Consider the following 21,168-nt stretch of genomic DNA (forward strand, 5'->3'; position numbering starts at 1 on the left):
TATTTCTGAGTTAGCGGAGTCTGTAACCTGAAGCTTCTGTAACCCGAGGTACCACTATATGGCAAAATATGCATTAAAGCATGGGAAAAGGTTGTTAGACCTTTAAAATATCCCCTTCTAAGTTTCTTTCCATACTTCTCCTTTCTTCCCATAGCATTTAAAAAAAGACATGTTCGATAAGTTAAAAATGGTTTGCTTACAAACTCTTCAAAGGTCAGATTCATGTGCTTTTCCATACAGCAGCAAGAAAACACAAACAGTTTAACTTAGTTTCAAAAATTGGTAAATGTTTCTAAATTATTTGTATAGAAATTATAAAGATAACTTGCTAAAAGCATGTGGTCTGGGCTTGCAAAAATCAGCCTATACATTTTTCTGGTTGGATTCACATGGTGTAAGAAAATGAACAAATACCTTCAATAACCCCTTCTCCCAAGGTTAGGGATGGAATGGATGGATGGAGAAAGGAATGATGACAATCCTAAAGTACTACTTCTCTTTCTCCTCATTGTACCCTACAATAGTTCACAACTGGGTCATAAATATTACGGGCATTGCACTCTTGTTCAGCTTCAGAACACCCAATGTTTCCTTTTGAATCCTTTATATTTAAAATTACCAATTTCCATTGATGCAAAAATACATTTGGAGATCTTCAACTTGGGAAACATTTTTACAAATCTGTCTAATGGAACAAGTTAAACCGGCTTTTTAAGAACATAAAAAGATCACTGCTGGATCAGGACAAAGGTAGCTCTAGTCCAGCATCCTATTTTCATAGTTGACAACCAGATGCCCAGGGTTCAAAAGCAGTTTTCTGTCAGTTGTTTAAAGAAGGGAGGGAACAGTGATAAAGACTGGATACACCTAAATTCTTGGGTTCTAGCCACAACATAGCTGAGTCTGTATGGACATGTACACCAGACAATTCTGCCCAGATTTTCAGGAAACTGAAATGTAGGGAAAACGAAAACGAAACTCAAAGTACTGGCCTGGGAAAGAGATAATACCTGAATTACTTGGATTAAACTTCCATTCAGTGTTTAGTCATCAAAGTTGAGAGGTGTTATGTTTCCAAGGGGTTCCTCGAGAGCAAGCAGGCAAATACCTCCCTGCTTGGCTGTGAAGCCTTGCTTTTGCTGCAAAAATAAACTTTATCTGTCCGGAGCACCACTCTCCCGTGGCTGACTCATTCAATGGCAGAATCCATGAGTGGGTGGTTCTTAAACTTTACCCAGCAAAGCAATTTCTTGACGCCCAGTCTGTGCCTCCCCTCTCTGCACGGAAGCTTACTGCGCAAGGAGGGCGTGGGTAAGAGAGGACCCCTCTCCTCCTCGCTTTGCCCAGGCAAGGTGTCCTGGCACTGCCTCGCCTCCTCCAAGCCCTGCAGCTCCTCTCCACTGGAGGCATGGTTACTCACCCCCATTGAAGAAGAGCTGCTTCCCACGATCCTTGGAGGCTCTCTATAAGCCATTCAGCTTTTCCTCTCTCCCTCCTGAACCGATGGCAGTTCCCCGAGAAGAGGGATAAATTGCCTCCACCCAGCCCCATGACTTACCGTACTTGATTACTGCTTTTCTTACAGATTTCATGGGCTCCAAAAAAGAGAACCACACCTGAAAGAAGTACTGCTGAAATTCCAAAATATTTCCAACATAAATACAAAACAGACTGAGGCAATGGATCCAAGGCAAGAGGTGACCCCAGGGTGGGGATTTAAGGTTGGGAACAACTTGGGTGGATTGACTGGTATGGCCATACAGATGGATGGGTCAAAGTAATATATTCAGGAGCCTTGACAAGAGACACTGCAAGTAGATTGTAATGTAAATAATTCAGAATCAAATGTACTGCAATATATTTTTGGGGCCAGTGTCTGTGAGTGCAAGTCACCCATAAATCCTGGAACTAGTAAAAATTAGAAACAATCAAGGTTTGATTAAACTGTGCCAAACACAAAAAACCCTGCTGGATTTGGTTTAGGAGCCAGGCCAGCTCAGCAGAGCTAGCTGGATGGGGGCCATTGGAAGAAGAATAGCTGATGCTGGCCAGACATTGACCCATCAAGGAAGCCATCAAGAGAGTGAAGATGTACCAGACAAGGAGGGTTGCAGCCCCTCATCTAGCTGTGGGCAGAAACCAAAGGGGTTTAGGAATTCAGGATGGGTGACATAGGCTGGGAGGGAAACAGTACAGAGTTAGATTATTAAATTCACTCTCACAAGAGAGAGGGATGGCTACCAACTTGGATGGCATTAAAAGATTAAACCGAATCATAGCAGGTAAGACTATCATTGGCTACTATCCATGATGGCTACGTTCTTATCTCCACTGTTGGAGGCACCATGTCTCCATACCAGTTGCTGGGAATCACAAGTGGGCAGAGTGCTATTACTACCAGGTCTTGGCTCTGGGCATGCCATAGCCATTTGGTGGCCATTATGAGGATGCTGGACCAGATGAGCCTTTAGTGTGATCCAGCAGGGCTGATTTTATGCAGCGGGGAGGAGAGAGAGGAGAGGTCCTGCTGCAGCAGTTCTCTGTGCAATGTTGTTTTCAGTAATGTTACATTCAGATGGTGATCCAGGAAGCTCATTGCCAAATGGCTAGGTTGCTTTATATCTTGTGCAAAAGATTTCATATTGCACAACAATATTTCAAAATCTTGTGAAGTAAACAAAAAAGGGTGATGCATGGACACACACACACCAGCTCGTTCCCAAGAAGGTTCCCATGCATTTCACAACCTTGAAAAATACTGCATTGCTGACTCATGTTCAGCATGTGGTCTACTAAGATCCTATTTATTTTTCACATACAATACAGCTGTTGAGCCACGAAGTACTCATCCTATATTTCATCTGATTCTTCAGACCTAAATGCAGAACTTTTATCTGTTTTGAAATTCATTTTGTTTGTTTTGATTTAGTTCTCCGTTCTTTCAATATAATCCTGAATATTGCTTCTGTCTTCTAAGGCATTTGCTACTCTGCTCAATTTGCATTGAGTCATTTGCAGATACAATAAGCATCTCCACCACTCCTTTGTCTTAGTTAGGTGTCAACATACATTTTGGTCCTGTGGAAGCAAGTGGAATTTTGAATGCCATGAGTACCACCCTCTTCAATAGCGCTCTCTCTCTCTCTCTCTCTCTCTCTCTCTCTCTCTCCACTCTGCTCGGCCACTCCACACCCTCAATAGATAGAAATTCTGCAAGCACTTATCATGAACTCCTGTGCCCCTTGAATGAATCTCTTCAACAGAAATTTGCTACACCCTTGGCTCTGTGAAGACTAACTATGACCAATTCATCTGAGGGTACAATCAGAGGAGTATCGGTGTGGAAAGTGTGGGGAAATGGACCACCAAACAGGAAATTGACGATCACCTTTGGTTTTTTTACTTAGGAAATCTCGGGCCCTGCATACAATCTCCATACTGGAGCAAGAGAAACCAATCAAAATGAAAGCTATCAGAAACAAGTGTTTTAATTAAGGTTCATATTTACAAGGATTTTTTCCAAAGTATTATGTGGAAATATATAATTCTATCAAGTCAAATATTGCAGGATCAATAACCTCTTGTAGACCAAGTTGCAATTAGTACAAAATATAATACAACCTATTAAATCATTATTAATAAGAAATTCAGCATCAGCCTTTGAGATAAGAAAATATAGATAGGTTTGGAGGGCAGATACTTTGAGAAAGAGCCCTTGAGAAATTAAGATCAACTGATGTGGGGGGAATGCAAAAAATAACAGTACACATAGCTGAGTCTACTAAGATCAGTGCATTTTTATGCTACACGGTAAAAATGTAACAAGTAACACACCTTCAAAGCCGTCATTGCCACAGAGGTACTAACTTTATAAAAAGCTCAACATTTTAGATCCTGTGGCACTTGGGGATTTTCATTCCCTATCCAATTATTAAAACACAAATACACTGACATTTTCTGTATTGAAGCACTAATTGTTTATCAGCTTCATTGCCTTGGAAACCATGGCTCTTCTATTTCACCTTACCACCTATTAGACTGGAAGACTTCAGTGCATTCAGTGCAGCCATGGAAATCCTAGTTGCTGCTCTTCTATTTCACCTTACCAGCTATTAGACTGGAAGACTTCAGTGCCGCCATGGAAATCTTAGTTGCTGTCCCCCATGTCCCAACAGCAGCTGGGGGGGTGTGATCCTCAGCATGTTTCTGTGGGATTCCAAGCCTTTCTAATCCCTTGACATGCCCTCAGATAAAGGGGGACATATGCCACTCCTGGGACTGGTCTACTTGTTTTCCCTCCATTTAGGACCAATGGGATAGAATATATTTCATGTGGGAGGCAGGACACACTTTCTGCCCTATTGGCATGAGCCCAGCAGGGCTGAAGATTTGTCCTACCAACCAGGGAACCAAGCCTATCCCATACCTTCCTTGGGTACTCCTCATCAAATCTCTTCTTTAGAGACCCTTAAGCATAAAGAGTTCAAAATTAATTTGGTACCCAATGCCAGTAATAGAAAATGAAGACTAAATCCTACAATAGTTACATATATCTTATGTACAAAAGCACCCAATTAAGGCTAACTTTTGTGTAGATACTACACAAGCGAAATTATACTTTTGGGGAGCAGTATTTATTAATTGGAATGTAGTAACACTGGCTACAAATTATAGCTTCTCACAGGAGAAGCAACCAGTGTGCATGTTTGAATGCCCCCAAGCAGTACAATGGGCAAACAAGAAGTGGCTTGAAGCAATTGCTAAATCCTCATTTCCCCCCACTTTCTTAAGCAAAAGGAGCCCCAGCAAATCACAGGAATTGGAAAAATGTATTGTCCAAAGAAAGGATGCATTTCTTTTCTTGTTGCTGGTTGAGGGTTTTAAAAAAAGTATTATCTTACCATGTTTATTTGGGGGGAAAGTTGCTAATACTCAATTTGCAATCATAACTTCTCACAAACACGCTACATTTCCTACTCCTATGACTTGGTGGGGGTAATTTCTTCTACCTGAGATCAGAGAAAGGCATATGTTCATTTGGTGCTTCAAGCCACTGCAGCCTTTCCTGTTTTGGGGGACAGTTGTGGGAGAGAGATATTTCGGATGTCAGACACTCAGATATGGTTGTTTGTAAGCAGCTGCAATGCATAGCCAGGCTCATCAAAGTGTAAGCAGGCATCTTACCTGAGGAACTAAGAAATCAACTGCAGAGTATGACATGCTTTTCATAGTTGGCTTACAGTATGTAAGCATCAGTCACTACAGTGAAAGCAATGTAAGCTCCGGAAGTTACAAAGAGTGCTTCTGTCTAAAAGCCTTTTTAAGAAACGAAAAAAAATGAGATACTAAGATAACAGAAGATAGTATTTCCCCAGTACAGCCTACAATATTAAATTGTAGACTACTTTCACCTCTGCTGTTGCACCAGCAACAAAAACAATCCCAAACCCTATTTCATTTCATCCTGCAGAAAGTTAGCCATCCTACCTGCAGCTAAGAGTACAGCCCCTGAAAGTTATGCTCATGATTCAAATCAAAGCACTATCCAAGCATCAGATAAAAAAGTGACACCTCTTCACTCTCAACTAGGAAGTGAAAAATACTGGGTTTTAGTATATGAATGACTAGAAGTAAGAATTGTCCAACTTATGTCACATTAAAATAATGTGCAGAAGGTAATAATGTTCTTTCAACAAATAAAAACCAAGCTATTTCTCCAAGTGAACTTCAAACCAAGAGAATAATCACACTAAGGAACAACTGACTGGTTATTACATCTCTAACATGTGGTGGCTGCAATCTGAAAACTTTGGTCCTTCTCATAGTAGGAACTGGCTCCTACTTTCAGAATAAAACTTAAAAAGCAAATAGCTGCACTTATAAGCTGTAGAACAAAGGATCTAACTCTAAAGTTCCACTTTTAAAAAGGAAGTACCATAAAACTACTTCAATGTTTTGACTAGTCCACCATCCAGGTAACATAAGCAAAAATTAAAAGTTGAAAGAGGACAGTGTTTTGAGCTACATGAGACAGATCTTAACAAGCTTTGGCCCACATAGTATTCTTGCAGACCTAATGATTTGCTCTTTCACTGACAACATCCTGAAGGCGTTTAAGTAAAACATCATCGTTCTCCTGGCACAGTCTCTTTGCTGGTGATTCTGTGTCACTGTCAATTGAGATTGCTCTCTTCTTAGGCCTCTGTCCTCCTTGTTTTATCATATTGTTGATTTCCTTCAAACTCTGAAAATTAAAGAATTACAATCAAAGCTGGTAATAATTAAAGATAAAAACTAAAAGAGCTTAATATGTGTCTTTATTAGAGGGAAATCCAACATTGCACAAACTTCCCCTTCCTCTAATCTGTACTGTAGAATATCAAGTCAGTTCCACTTATGCACCAACTCAACTAGATATTACCCTTAGCTTTCAAAAATGTTCAGAAGTGCGGTATAATATTCAATCTTTGATTAAATTATTACAATCACATATAGTATTAGGGCACTTCAAAAAGGTATGGAGAAGGTTTTAAACACTTAAACAGCATTAATCTTACCTTAGAAGGGCTCCCATTAAATTTATATAAGAGGGCAGTTTTAGGTGTCAAGCAAGCACCATTCTTATGAGGTGAAACATAAACAGAATGTTGTTGGGATATCCGCCGAGGAGATACAGGTTGATGTTTAATGCTAGGAAATGGGGAAAGGGAAGGTGCTTCAACCTTGGAAAGAAAAAATGCAGAGTTAAATACAGACAGGCCATTCTCTAATTTTACAAATGTAAGATTTAACGGAAGAACACAAGCTCAAAAATGACAACTGTGATGAAGTTTATTTGACCATCTATACAATTTTCTAAACCATGTATGTTACACTCTTAATTTTGAAGGATCTTTTTCAGCCACTGAAGAGATTCCCGAGGCTGCTTCCATAACTTATTCACCAAAAATACCAATTCAACATCAAATAGATACCATTAATTCAATCTTAGGCTTTGAAGAGAATTCTCTGCTACCCAAGACTTGGAGGAACCTGTTGTACAGCAGTTAAGAGGGGAACAATATAACATGCACCTCTTTGAATCTCTCTTTAGAATACACCACATCTAATAACAATTCTATTTAACATACCACATTTGTTATGTATGCATTACTTAAAACTTAGGTTATTTATCATCACAGTAATACTGAAATTTAGGGCTGTTAGGTCTTTTACATACAGTGGAACCTCGAGTTGCGGATGTACTCCGTCCCGGAGGCGCGTCAAAGTGTTCGCATCCAGAAGCGCCACGCCTGCGTGTGTGTGCGCACTTTAGTGCTTCTGCACATGCAGCAAAACCCGGAAGTAATCCGTTCTGGTACTTCCAGGTTGCTGTGGGACATAACTTGAAAAGGCGTAACCTGAAGCTGACGCAACATGAGGTATGACTGTATTGAAGGATCTTTCGGAGAACCTAACGATTTCTCAAGATATTTTGAATATAAATTTGCAACCATTCAAATTATGCTTATGTAGAAAGCTAATGACCCAAAGTACACCACGGTACTACTTCTTATTGGTTACACAAAGTAAGTTTTATAATTGATTAATACAAACAGATTTAACAGGAGTCCACATAGTTTTCCCCCAATTACTCTTATCTGGGTGATTACCTCTGGGTGATGTTTATCTGATGTGGGTTCTAATTTCAGTGCGAAGACCTGCACTCTTCCTAAATAGACGGTGTCATAAAATGTTGGAAGATCCCCTCTCTCCTCCTTTTCCAAGCCTTTGGGAATTTCTGGTTTTGTTCTCATAGGTGAACAGCTCATCTTCCTGGGTAAGTCTAATGAAATGAAGGTGTAAGAAAAATAACATAGGCCATTATTATTAAAATGATGGGGGGAAATTTGAAATGGTAGAGATACAGGCAGATAGATAACTTCTCTCTTCACCATCCACCCAATCTGTAGTGCTGCTATAATCGGTCCAACAGCACAAGCCTCTGCTTGTTTACTTGGAAGTAAGTAGCTTAGGTACAACATCCCCAGTCTTAAGTGGTTGTAGTAAACGTGGATTGAGCCAATGTATGTAATGTCAAACCAGTAATAAAATCAGTTCACCATGTAATGAATTCTGGCCAAATTACCCAACACAGGTGCTCATCTTGCCTTCTTTCATCTTGTAACTGGAGACTGAGGAGACTCTGTGACAAGGAGTGCCTTTCATCAGTTTAGGGTGGTATGCCAGCTCTGGCCTCCTGGACAGAAATAGCCCAACCCATGTTGAGTAGCATCTAGGATTGACTGCTGTAATGCATTTTATATGACGCTTCTGAAGGCTATTTGCTGACTGGGACAGGTTAATGAGAACGTATTTCAACAGCACTGAAAGAACCTTATTGCTTTCTAGACCATTTCCAAACACAATCAAAGTGCTGGTGCACCTGTCTCTGCACTGGGGTCATCCACATTCATGACATTTAGGAATCTTGTAAAAACACATCTCTGCTCCCAGGCCTGTGTTAATACAGTATAGTATAATTTTAACTCTTCCCAACTACTTTTGTATCATTTTCTTCCTATATTTTCATGTTTTAAAATGTATTCTAAGATTGTTGTACACCCCCTTGATGTTGGTAGTAGTACAGAAGTTTTAATCAAACTGCAATTTTTGGGGGGAAACAAATATCCAGAAATTGCATGAATGGATACACCTGCATGTGCCTAAAGAGATCCTTAAATTCCAAGCTTACAGGACCATCCTATGGATGTTTACTTATGCGTGTCATGCTGGTTATTCCTACTCTCTCCTTGGTTACAGAATAATAAATAATAATAATAATAATAATAATAATAATAATAATTTTTATTTATACCCCGCAGCTTCCCCAGCCACACACATAGTTGTCATTTTTCTATCTCCTGCTAGGGGTGGCTTGGTCTAAAGAAACTATCATGAAAGGACTTGGATTAAAAGTCCAAGTATCTGATTCTACCACCAACTTTAGAGTCATATCTTTTCATTAGATTTATAGAACATGGGCATCAGGGTGGTATTCAACTCAGTTTTAGTCAACTGAATACTCAAATGCCATTAATTTCAATAGGTCTACTCTGAGTAAAACTTAAGATGAATTACCCCCCCCCCCCCCGTTTTGAATGTATGTATTCAGGAATTTCCTTCCCCTTAAACCATTCAATTAAATTTTAAAAATAGTAGATCTATTTACTTACCTTCTTCTGACATCTCTTCCACTTTTATATCTGACGCTGCCTCTGTGGACGCACTTTTCAGTAAAACACTTCTGTAGACCTATAGCACATGGAAAAATGCAGGTTTTGGAATTGCTGGTAAATTGAAAGAAAAGGTTTACAATTTCTCAAAAGTGCAGGTAATATTTAGGTAACAAATGTATTATCTTTACTAAATGCCTTAACAAAATGTTTGTAGCTTGAGAACATACTTACATGGCTATTTGCTTGTGGCTGGTTTCTATAGCATTTCATTATGTCCTGAAATGTTCTTTCATCTTTGGATACCTGAACAGAAGAAGAAGAGGAGTTTGGATTTGATATCCCGCTTTTATCACTACCCGAAGGAGTCTCAAAGCGGCTAACATTCTCCTTTCCCTTCATCCCCCACAACAAACACTCTGTGAGGTGAGTGGGGCTGAGAGACTTCAAGAAGTGTGACTAGCCCAGGGTCACCCAGCAGCTGCATGTGGAGGAGCGGAGACGCGAACCCGGTTCCCCAGATTACGAATCTACCGCTCTTACCCACTACACCACACTGGCTCTACAGAACATTGCCAAACCCATTACACAATAAAAACATTCCTGTAGACATGCATGGATTTGAAGGGTTGGGAGAGCGCTTCTACATGCGTAAGTGAGCTTCCAATGACTTCTCCTGCAGCTCTTTGTGATGCTTGACAACTCAATAAATCTTAAGGACATGAGTAGGCAAACTAAGGCCTGGGGGCTGGATCTGGCCCAATCGGCTTCTAAATCCGGCCCGCAGATGGTCCAGGAATCAGTGTGTTTTTACATGAGTAGAATGTGTGCTTTTATTTAAAATGCATCTCTGGGTTATTTGTGGGGCATAGGAATTCGTTCTTTTTCTTCTTCTTCCAAAATATAGCCGCCCCCCCCCGAAAGGTCTGAGGGACAGTGGACCGGCCCCTTGCTAAAAAAGTTTGCTGACTGCTGCTTTAGGAGGAAATTCCCAACAGAGCATAAGAAGCTAGACCTTTGAGTTGAAAATAAGCAAGTGCTAGTGCATATGAATACATGATGACTGTATGTAGCCTAAACAAGGAGTCCGCCAGCAACAATCTTTATGGAGAAACACAAAACTGGTGGGATGCTGTGCACTTGAGGTTTCTCTTAGTTGCATGCCATATAGCTAAGTTTGTGGCTGACAGTAGGAACCGAAGTGTTCATAAATGCTTATGTTGTGAGCTGCCCTGAGATCTATAGATGAGGGCGGTATAAATTTAATAAATAACAATGATAAATAAATTACATGGTGGGAAGCAATTCTACGGGACCTCAAAGGAAGTAATAGAAGGAGTCACTTTTTATTATCATTGTAAAATGGCACATAGTTTGAATTAATGTCTTTTGTTGCATACTCCCACTCGCATCATTTATAAAGATTGTGACAGCAAATATTGTTGGAGCTCACACCTAACTGAGCACTAGTATTTAAATAAATTCCTTGCTCTTACCTTTGCTCAGCAACTGCTTTGGAAAGGGGATGCGCAGCAAATACTTCCCACTCTCCAGCTCCATAACTACAAGTATGGGGTAAATGGAGAAAGGGCTGTTTCCTACAGCTACTTAGTGCATTTCTGTTTCTAACTCACAAGGTACAATTGGCTAAATTCATAGCTTCCTAATTCACTTGGCAGTTTGAAGAGCTCAAATAAGATAAACGTGAAATGACTATGTGTTGTTCCACACACTGAGAAATACTTAAATATTAGTTGGCATTTGCTTCAAGAGATTCTATAGAGGACTTGTGGTACAGGAAAGATTCTGAAAAGTACCTCTGGGGTGCTTATATATAGCACATACAGCACTTCTGGGGAACACAAGGACAGCTTATCAAACTGCTACATAACACAGTTTTGAAGGCTCAGTATCAAAGCATCCAGGTTTTGCATGCAACAACTAATCCATGCTGTGATAGAGAGCAGGCCGCAATATGTTCTTATTTGATTGACACAAAGGGAAATTACTAATATTAAGTATTTGGGATGGAAAAAACACAGAATCGTCAGGTTTGTATTTGAACAACTTATATATCACTGAACAGGCAGCTGGAATGGTGATATGAAAGTCATGCCAGAATATAACATAAAAACAGTACTGCATTCTGAACAGAATGCCTTACCTTTGCCATGATGAACAAAGCACAAATTAGGAGCTGATCCAAGTGCCTATCTTTCATTAGATCTGTACAATGAACCAATGTGAATTCGAAACATGTCCATATCTTCCTGCGCAAATCATTGGAAACATCCAGTTTTATGCACAGATCACGCAACCGCACACTTGCCAGATGATACACCTAAAATGAATTACCATGTAACACTAAGTGAATTTAACAGATTTTTTTTTGAATGTTAGGAATTTGAGCGGAGGGACAAACAAGGAATAGGAATGTGAGGAAATGGAAGTGTACACTATTTTCATTTCAGGCAATTTTGCTCTTTAATACAGACTTTATGTTTTAGGTGATGTTTGAAACAGTGGTATGCACATTTCTCCTGCCTCGTTCAAAATGCTGTGGCCCACCATAAATGCTCCCCTTTAAAGCCACTCCCCATCTTGGCCCAGAGGCTTCTAACGCTAGCATATAAATACAAGGTGTCTCTTTCCCAATGTGTCTGGCATATGCATTTTCCCTTACACCCACTTTAATTGATTTTCATGCTCTGCTGTAGGCTCATTGCTTAGTTATATCCCATCTCCATTTAGATGATTAAAAACATTTCATCCTTATCCCCTAGGGGCGATTTATTCCAAAACAGATGCTCTCCAGCTTCTGTTGGTTATCTCCCCCCCCCCAGGGGTCAGTGCTTCCATTCACACAAGTGGAACTTTAGATCCAAGCCAGCATGTTGTGACTTGGAGTAAATCTATTTTGTACAATGTTGCAACGTAAATCCTGCTGGCTTTAATGTAGGATATTTTGTTAGGGCTATTACTACGAAGCATTATTTTGTGGCAGGGGGAGGGGGGCGTTAGAAACTTTAGCAAAAAATATCTTCTAGAAACACTTTTTACCTTTCTGAAAAATAGTGCAAGAGATCCAGTTTTCTTTGGCCTGCTTCCAGCTGGCTGATATGCCTCTTGTGCTTGAGTCATATGATGACTTGGAGACACACTGATTAAAGCTTGAGCAGTGAGTGGGGCTTGTCCAAGGCTGTCCGCTTTAGATTCTTCAGACAAGTTGACTGAAATCGGTATCGAAGTGATCCCTCCAGTATTATTTGCAATACCTAGGGTATATCCACTAGTTACAATTTATGTATTTACAACACACTTGCAAAAGTTAATTGCAAACAGAAAAATTATTTTAAAACTTTTTATATAAGTGTATTGATGTGCATGTTATTTACTCATCAATATAGCTATACCATATAGTGCCTTTATAAATAAACACACCAAAGTGAATTTCCCACAATAGTTAAAAGGCATTCAGTGAACCAAAAGTGTTTATAGCCAACAGTTTCACATTTATTACTCTTCTCCAAGATTACCAGCATTATAATCTAAATTATAAATTGCAATATATATTCAACTTACCATGCAATGTAATTTTTTGTCCTGTTACTGTAGCTGTTGTCATTGCAAGAACAGTCTGCTCAGTTGAAACAGGCACATTTTCATCAACAAAGCTTGACACTGGGGCAATTTTCAACCTAGTCCCTTCAGTCAGATTTTTTTCTGCAGGTTTTTCTTTTGGGCTTTCATCTCCAAAAAGTCTCCTCTTAGCACTTCCTGCCACAGGAGAACTATAGCGATCATGAACAGAAATGGGAGACAATGGTTGCATATCTAAAATGAAAGAGGGGACAATGTGTCACAACAAAATGCAACTGATCACAGAGAGGTTAACTTTATCATTTCAGTAATTAAATTTTGAAACACAGAATAGTCATGCACCAATTCTACATTTTCACAATTTCTAAATAATCTCTATCGATTTAAGTTCCTATTTGCACAAAAATTCTTTCCCAGAGTCTAAACAACAAGGTCACATTTACCATTGAATGGAATTTTTCATTTGTCACAAGCCATACATCAATAAGGAAAATAATGAAGCTCAGCAATCTACGGTTTACAGTGTGTGAGTGAGAGACTAACATTCATTTAGGCTGCTGATTCTTAACACTCCTTGACGGATCTTTTCTTTGAGAAACAACTTGTTTAGAAGTAAACATCTTTGCATAAGTAATATTACCAACATGAAGTAATGTGTGTTCTTGTCCTCAAGCAGAAGCAACCCTTCTCAATGAGTCACTTATGTAAAACTTGTTTTCCTCCTTAAGAAGGGCAACACTTTCCACTTTCTTATCTAGGCCAGTGTTTGGAAGCCTATGGTCTGTAAGCTTGGTTAGGTCTGCTTAAAATGACCAATCAGCCTTAAGCAGCCCCTCTTCTCCCACTTGCATGTCACTATTGCAAGCAGGCTGGAGTTCCTTCCAGTTTCTGGAGCATTCTGACCTGCTAGCAATCATGGTGCACAAAAAGCAGGAGAGGCACCTTAGCAAAAAACACAGAGAGCTGGGTTCATCTTCCTCCCCGTTTGTAGCACTGTGGAGGAAATCCCACTTATTCCTCTGCTGATTGGTGCAGATTAGTTGGGTGGGGGTATGTATGCCTGCCTCTCTATGTGCCTGGTCACTTTGGTGCAGCCTACCATTGGCATGTGCTTTTCAGAGGTTTACCAACAATGAATGCAACCTTTAGAGGCTTTTATGACTGACAGTACTACCCAGATAGAGTCATACCTCGGGTTAAATATGCTTAGAGTTAAGCGCGTTCGATTTGCGCTCCTCGGCAACCCGGAAGTAACGGAGTGCGTTACTTCTGGGTTGCGCTGCTTGCGCATGCGCAGACGCTCAAAATGACGTCACGCGCATGTGCAGACGCGCCGAAAAGCGACGCATGTCTGCACAGACACGCCGTCGCTAGTTACGTTTACCTCTAGATGCGAACGGGGCTCCAGAACGGATTCCGTTCATATCTGGAGGTACCACTGTATACGTATAGAGGCAGTTAAATAACTTTCAAATTTTTGTGTGTTTTTTTAATAAAATTTTTATTGGGTTTTTACATTTTATAAAGACACACACACACAAAAAGACAAAGACAACACATATACAGTTTCATACCCTTACTTTCTTTACCCTCTTTCCTTGGCTTCCCCCCACCCCCTCTTCATACATCCCAATTCCAATAATTATTTCAGCAAGTTCTTGTCTATCATCTTAAACATATTGTTATTATTTTTAAAAACTTAACTCTTTTTACTTATAAACATTTAACTTTTCCATTTCCAATTCTCTTATAAACATTAAATCCTTTTTCTAAGGTCGACCTAACTTCCCTTCCACGAATTTCTCCCTTTATTATATTAATTATAGGTCACATTGGCCAAATACAAAAGTCATAAAATTTTGAAATTCTATTCTCTCCTCCCTCCCTACCCCGGTTTCCATCCCTTCCCAAGCAAATGTCCAAAAACAGTTCCTAGCCCGGATTCCTCACATCCGAGGCCTTCAATTCTCTGTCAGTCTCTCTCTGCCAATTTTGTTGGTAGTCAGTCCTTTTTGTTGGTCCTCAGGTCTCGAAGAAGTTCTGTCACAGTCACATCAAATTTTCTTCCATCCAAAATGTTTAAAAGCAATTGCTGCAAAAGATCAGCTGCTCTCCCATACTCAAAAAGGAAATCTCGATCATATTTCTTTATTCTTTTGAATTCCAGTGTTCCAAGTACTCCAGGGACTTCCTTCTTCATCTTTCTCATCTTTCGCAGATTTGTAATCCAAAGATCTTCTTCCTTATTTTCTGCCAATATAGATTTTTGGTTGGTATTTATTTGGTTGGTATTTTCCACCTGAACTATCTCCACTCCTTCTTTCCTCTCCATCCATTCCAAAAATATCTCTTCTGGTTCAGCTGCAGATTTTTTGTCAGTCGAATCCTTTGTACACTCAGCAGAGTTGTTTGTTTTAGAGTTCAAGGTCATAAGTTCTTTGTTCATAGCCGTACTCTGCTCTTGCAGAATTCCCACGAGAAAGAACATTTTTTCTATTTCTGCCAGTAATTTTCCCTCTGCAGCCATTGTAATGTCTCTAGTTCCCCCTAGGGGGATTCCAATTGCTTAATAGTCCTTTTCCAACAATCCGTTACTTTATTATTTATTACTACTTTGTTTCCAACCACCTCAATTCAAATGTATCACCTTTAGTTCAGAGAGTTATTAAATAGCAAAATTCTTAACTTTAACCGCCCGTTTGACAGCTCCTTTGACAGCTGTCAAACTCCTTATTCTTTTTCCTCCAGCAGCCACACAGGACGCTCCCGGGTTCGGGGGGGGGGGGGTTTACACAAAAAGTTCCAAAATTCCTCCCTTTCTCTCCAGCACAAAGACTTCTCCTGTCAAATTCATGGAAAGATCTTTTATCTGACAAAACAACAATCTCTCCACCTTAGTTCTCCGATCCTTGCTTTAGATCGTTTGTAGATAGGGGGGGGTGCGGACTTCCCTTTAGCACATCCCCCGGTCGTGCCGAATTCAAAGTCAAAAATTTTACAGTCCAAATTCCATTCTACTCACGGGTTGTTTATTTTCCAGTCCAAATTTTGGGAAGAAAGTCAGCGCTCTCCGGCCATGGCTCGCGGCTTCACTCCACTGAAGTAGCGGTCTACTCACAGCACCACGCCACTCTCCGTACCCTCTCCGTAGCCTTTAAAAAGGCTCTTCGTGGGTCGGGGAGGGCGCTTAAGGTGCCCACTGAGTCACCAAGTCTGCAGGCTTCCGCGCCTGCGGTTTCTAAGGGTCCCCGCGTCGCCGGCGCGGCAGGACCCGTCCTCAGCAGAGCCGATTCCCTCCGGAGCTCGGAGGGAATCCGCCATTCACCGATCGCGCTAACCCGGAAGTCCTAACTTTCAAATTTTTGAAGGAAGGAAAGGTTTTCAGAAAGAAAAACATTGAAATGCTTTTCTTCTAGCTTTTAACTAAAACCCAGATGACCAATTCTAATTGACTACCTGGACAAGGAGACGCTTTTAAATACAAGCTATTTTACACACAGAAAACAGTAGTAAGATGTTGAGGAAAGGGGGAGAGAGATGATGAGCTTACCCCGTCTAAGACTTTCCCCAAGATTTGTCCGAACCTCTTTTACTCGAGGATGCACTATAGGAGATATTGGCATCATGGGAAGATGTCCTAGTCCTCTTCCTCCATTCCCTGTTTCAAAATTACATGGAAATATTACCTGGGAAGGAAAATGTGACAATTTTGAAGAGGTAGGAATAATACTGTTTTGCTGTCTATTATACAAATATTTCTTTAATGAGGAACTGAGTAGTTCACCACAAATTTCCCTCCTTGATTTAAGGGGTGAGGGATATGACTTAAATTACTCCCATGTGTTCAACTTTAATTATTTGCCTGTCAACATACTTCTTCACAGGTAGGGACCTTGTTTTCCGATGCTTGGAGGGCATCCCACAGAGCCGAATCTTTTGTCCAGGCTAGGCTTTCAAGAATCTGTTCCTCAATGCTGTTGAGATGTTTTACCATATCCCTAGAGAGTCCTTCTTCGGATCGAATCAATATTTCAATCACCTTGAATGAAAAGAGTATTTTGGTCACAGACACACAGTAAAAATCTACTTCACTAACCATTTTCACTGCCTCACATTAAGAATTGTATATACAAAGCATTTTCCCTACAGCTCTTTTCATCTGGCATTTTGGAGGTTCTTCTGTGTTCTTTCAGCATTTTTGGCCAACCTCATCTCCAAAGTCTTCAAATTTCTCTCAGCCACACCAAAAATTTCCATAAAAACTAAATTGCTTTCAGACTCTTTTAGTCCAGCAGTTTTTAATTTTGGAATTTCATATATGAACTGCCCTGAGATCTACGGGCATAGGGTGGTATACAAATTTAATAAATAATTATAGTACAACCCCAAACATTTTGGATATCATCATTATTATTACTAACAGTGAGACCTCAGACATTAAAAACTTCCTGATACAAGGATGCCTTCAGATGTCTTCAGAAAGTTGTGAAATTGTTTATTTCTTTGACATCTGACAGAAAGGCATTCTACAGGGTGGGAGTCACCACCAAGAAGGCCCTCTGCCCGGTTCCCTGTAACTTCACTTCTCTACAGTGAAGGAAACACCAGAAGGCCCTCAGAACTGGACCTCAGTGTCTTGTCTGAATGATGTGAGTAAAGATGTTCCTTCATGTATACAAGGACGAGGCTAGTTAGGGCTTTAAAGGTCAGAACCAATACTCTGAATTGTGCTCGGAAACATGCTGGGAGCCAACGTAGATATTTTCGGACTGGTGTTATATGGTCTCAGCAGCTGCTCCCAGTCACCAATCTAGCAGTCCCATTCTGGATTAGTTGTAGTTTCCAAGCCACCTTCAAAAGTAGCCCCACATAGTACATTACACAGTAGCCAAGAAAATTACTTTACATAGAACACAAATACTCACCAGCGTACAAATTTTTTACCTATCAAAAGATAGTAACTGACTGGCATTATTATCTAGCTGTCATTTCTGTAAGAAGTCAGAAGGAAGGATTTGCCAAATTGCAAACCAACTTTAAGTCAGTTAGGCCTTCTTTTACTAGTCTTCCTAACTCCTTCCTTCAACCCTTCGTTAGATGGCATCTCCACCTTACAAAGTAGTATGGAAGCTAAACAATTTCATCACTAACATACAAGTTCTATATTTGTTTCATAAGACAGAAGTTAGACCTAACTTTGACCAATACTAAATGCCTGGGCCACTAACACATTACATTTTTATGTGTGCATCAAGAGGCTTCAAGTGTACATCTAAATCTGTTAATTATGCATGCAACAATCTTGCACTGCCAAGGCACTGTGACTGACCACTACTGTTCCTATCAAGCATGCATAGTCTGTGAAACAGCCCTTTGACAACTTAATATACAATACATGAAGTCAGTGCCTTGTTTGTGCTTTACCTTATAAAAATAGAATGGCCTGAGGTTAAGAATTTCAATGATCCAGGGGAAAGTTCGGGGTGAACTATATGCAAACAGCACTATCTCCAAACAACATGCCAGCAAGGAACGGTGGAAAATATCTTGCTCTAGAAGGGCCTAGAAAGAAAAAGCAGAATGTTTAACCTCTCAGTCATATAAGAAATTGTAATTCAGCATGATTTTTAAACCCTGCCAATCAAACTTGAGATAAGCTGTTTTGTCAGGAGTTGAAACTTAGTTATATGGAAGGTGCTCAAACACTAGAGAGTTCACAGCGGACATTAGCACAGCTCTATGCCTAATAGTCCTGTTCTGCTTCTGATTTCTCTCTTTTTAGAAGTTCTGTCAATTATTCTACTTCAAAAAAGATGTTTCATATAGTAAGAAGCTAGGTGAAGTATAACAGGCAAACATTCATTTCAAGTTTTACTGGTAGTAACAAGACATTTCTTCAGAATTACCAGTGGTTATATTTTTAAGAGCAAATTGTGGAGGTGATAGAGACATGGGTTTTTGAAGTTCCAAACACAGCACTGAATTATTCAGTCTTATAAAATCGTGCTGCAGTAATAATAAACTAATACTTATACAAAATGAAGCTTCTAATAAATAGATTAACAGAGTATCTTCACCCTAAAAAGCTAACATAGGTGAGACCAGTTTTGTCTCTGGGGAAGGATTGAGGAAGAGAGATGGCCGCCTCAGTTTGGAAGGTAATCATCTGAACAGCACATAAGTGAACTAATTAGAAGGGAAGTAGCACAGAGGTGCCCCGCAAGACGAATGCCTCGCAAGACGAAAAACTCGCTAGACGAAAGGGTTTTCCGTTTTTCGAGGTGCTTCGCAAGACGAATTTCCCTATGGGCTTGCTTCCTTTTTCGTAAAACCGTTAATACCCGGGCAATCCGCGCTCCGCAAGACGAAAAAATCGCAAGACGAAGCGACTCACGGAACGAATTAATTTCGTCTTGCGAGGCACCACTGTACAAGGGAAGGTTGAGCCCATTCAAATTACCTTATACAGAACCAGTTCATTAAGATCATAATAGCCCTGCTGGATCAGGTGAAAAGCCCAACTAGTCCAATACTCTTGCTCTTGCATTGGTCCACCTAGCTAATTATTGCCTACTCTAACTAGAGAGCTCTCCAAAGTTCCAAGCAGAGTTCTGGCCTAACAACTTTTACCTTGAAATTCTGGAAACTGGACCTAGGAACTTCTGAATGCAAACTATCACTGAACCCCTCATGCAATCTTCAGAATGAGAGAAAAAGCCTGAAAATTCTAATCCTTGGATTTTGCTCACCAAAATAGGCTTTCCATACTGCACCCCACCCCCGAGTTGGTTTACTTACAGACATGTCTTTGCCATGTAGCCTCCGCATTTCTTGTACCATTATGGTTTCCAAGATTTTATAATAAAGGATTTCTGCCAATTTTAACCGGTTAACAGCAAAATCTGCAATTTAAACAGAAAGTGTTTGCATTTTTTACAGTTTAATTGTACTATACTTCTATAGTAAGACCCAAAAGTTTGTGACTTCATATTGATGAAGAAAACATCAAATGGCTCAGGCTGCAATCCTGTAAGAGTAATGCAGTAGGGGGCTTACTTTTTGGTGAGCATGCATGGGATGGAACGGTTAATGCAACAGACCAGCCTTCCTCAAACTCGGCCCCCCGGATGTTTTTGGCCTACAACTCCCATGATCCCTAGCTAGCAGGAACAGTGGTCAGGGATGATGGGAATTCTAGTCTTAAAACATCTGGAGGACCAAGTCTGAGGAAGCCTGCAACAGACAATTCATGGTAGCTACAAGTACGACCTGAAACAAAATGTTGCAGTGTGGAATGCTCCCTGTTCAGAATCACAGCCATTCTATTCTATTCCCTGTCCTCCTAGCTTTCCATTCCCTGACCTAACTGACAGCCAGGCAACCAGCCAACATTCCTTGGTCATTTCAGGCCTCTCTGGAATGTGGGGAGAGGGGGCATTTGAAGAGTTTTCTATATTTCTGCAAACTTTGGGTTCCCATAAGACGGCTGATAACTGTTTTGTATGGGTAGTCTTTATAGCTACCTAAGGAACAGCACTCTTCCCCTAAAGATGGAAATTAGTACAGTATATTAAAATAGCTACATGAAGTATTCCCAACATGCCATTTACACAAAGAACTGAAAGTTGTGTTTTTGTTACCTTTGGCTTTGAAACATATGAAATTTAATATAATATTAATAATATAATAATTTATTATTTGTACCCCGCCCATCTGGCTGGGTTTCTCCAGCCATTCTGGGCGGCTTCCAACAAAGATTAAAAATACATTAAAATGTCACACATTAAAAACTTCCCTGAATATGTTATTGTTACTTCCATTCCTACCTATGTGAGATCCTGGCTGATCATCAGTTGACCGTGTATAGTTCTGACAGAAAACTTCCCCTATCTCTTTCACTCTGTTCATGATCGTTTCCACAGGATTTTGTATGCAAGACCTATAGTATAAAACCAATAAATTAGCGTAATATATGAAATGCTATGTAATTATATTTTGATAGAAAGGCTTCCGCTTACCACATTCTTTGGTAATTAACGCCTTCACTTTACTGCATTTTAAACTAGAATACATTGGCTGCATTTGCACATAATGTTACATTTTAACAATGGTTTGCTCAACAAAGCATGAGTTGTCTAACAGACATGCAAAAAAGGCATGACTTGTTTCTTCAAAGATAGGTTTGTTCCCCAGATTAGTTTTCCAGCTGCTCTTGTAACCTGATGAATGTCAGGGGTGGGATGCCCAAATAAACCATGGTTAAACAAAGCTATTGGGTTCACACATAACATCAAACCATACTTAAAACAAGCAATGGCTTGTAAGCCAACTACAAGCTATTACTTTACACTGT

At 40.1% G+C, this 21,168-nt stretch overlaps 1 protein-coding gene and 1 long non-coding RNA gene across 8 annotated transcripts in view; one reads left to right on the top strand and one right to left on the bottom strand.

The window, feature by feature from the left end:
* On the top strand, positions 1–3,678 carry LOC310848093. Its single transcript, XR_014566156.1, has 2 exons — positions 1–1,063; positions 1,525–3,678. It is a non-coding gene; the product is annotated as an uncharacterized lncRNA (long non-coding RNA).
* RBL1 (RB transcriptional corepressor like 1) overlaps positions 3,473–21,168 on the bottom strand; it is a 27,010-nt gene continuing 9,314 nt past the window's right edge. For 3 of the 7 annotated variants that reach the window (XM_083746479.1, XM_083746483.1, XM_083746485.1), the window contains exons 10-23: positions 20,642–20,754; positions 19,614–19,717; positions 18,240–18,377; positions 16,690–16,854; positions 16,366–16,501; positions 12,798–13,049; positions 12,276–12,490; positions 11,380–11,556; positions 9,450–9,521; positions 9,216–9,294; positions 7,653–7,825; positions 6,558–6,722; positions 4,107–6,244; positions 3,473–4,030 (exon numbers count right to left, since the gene is read on the bottom strand). In XM_083746479.1, the coding sequence (XP_083602605.1) occupies positions 6,074–6,244; positions 6,558–6,722; positions 7,653–7,825; positions 9,216–9,294; positions 9,450–9,521; positions 11,380–11,556; positions 12,276–12,490; positions 12,798–13,049; positions 16,366–16,501; positions 16,690–16,854; positions 18,240–18,377; positions 19,614–19,717; positions 20,642–20,754 (1,960 nt within the window). In that variant the 3' untranslated portion in view covers positions 3,473–4,030; positions 4,107–6,073. Of the gene's footprint in view, positions 4,031–4,101; positions 6,245–6,557; positions 6,723–7,652; positions 7,826–9,215; positions 9,295–9,449; positions 9,522–11,379; positions 11,557–12,275; positions 12,491–12,797; positions 13,050–16,365; positions 16,502–16,689; positions 16,855–18,239; positions 18,378–19,613; positions 19,718–20,641; positions 20,755–21,168 lie in introns of all 7 variants that reach the window. The other 4 variants (XM_083746480.1, XM_083746482.1, XM_083746484.1 and 1 more) reach the window with 2 other exon arrangements.

Source organism: Podarcis gaigeae (assembly GCF_964106915.1).
Source record: "Podarcis gaigeae genome assembly, chromosome: 6".
Lineage (NCBI taxonomy): Eukaryota > Metazoa > Chordata > Lepidosauria > Squamata > Lacertidae > Podarcis > Podarcis gaigeae.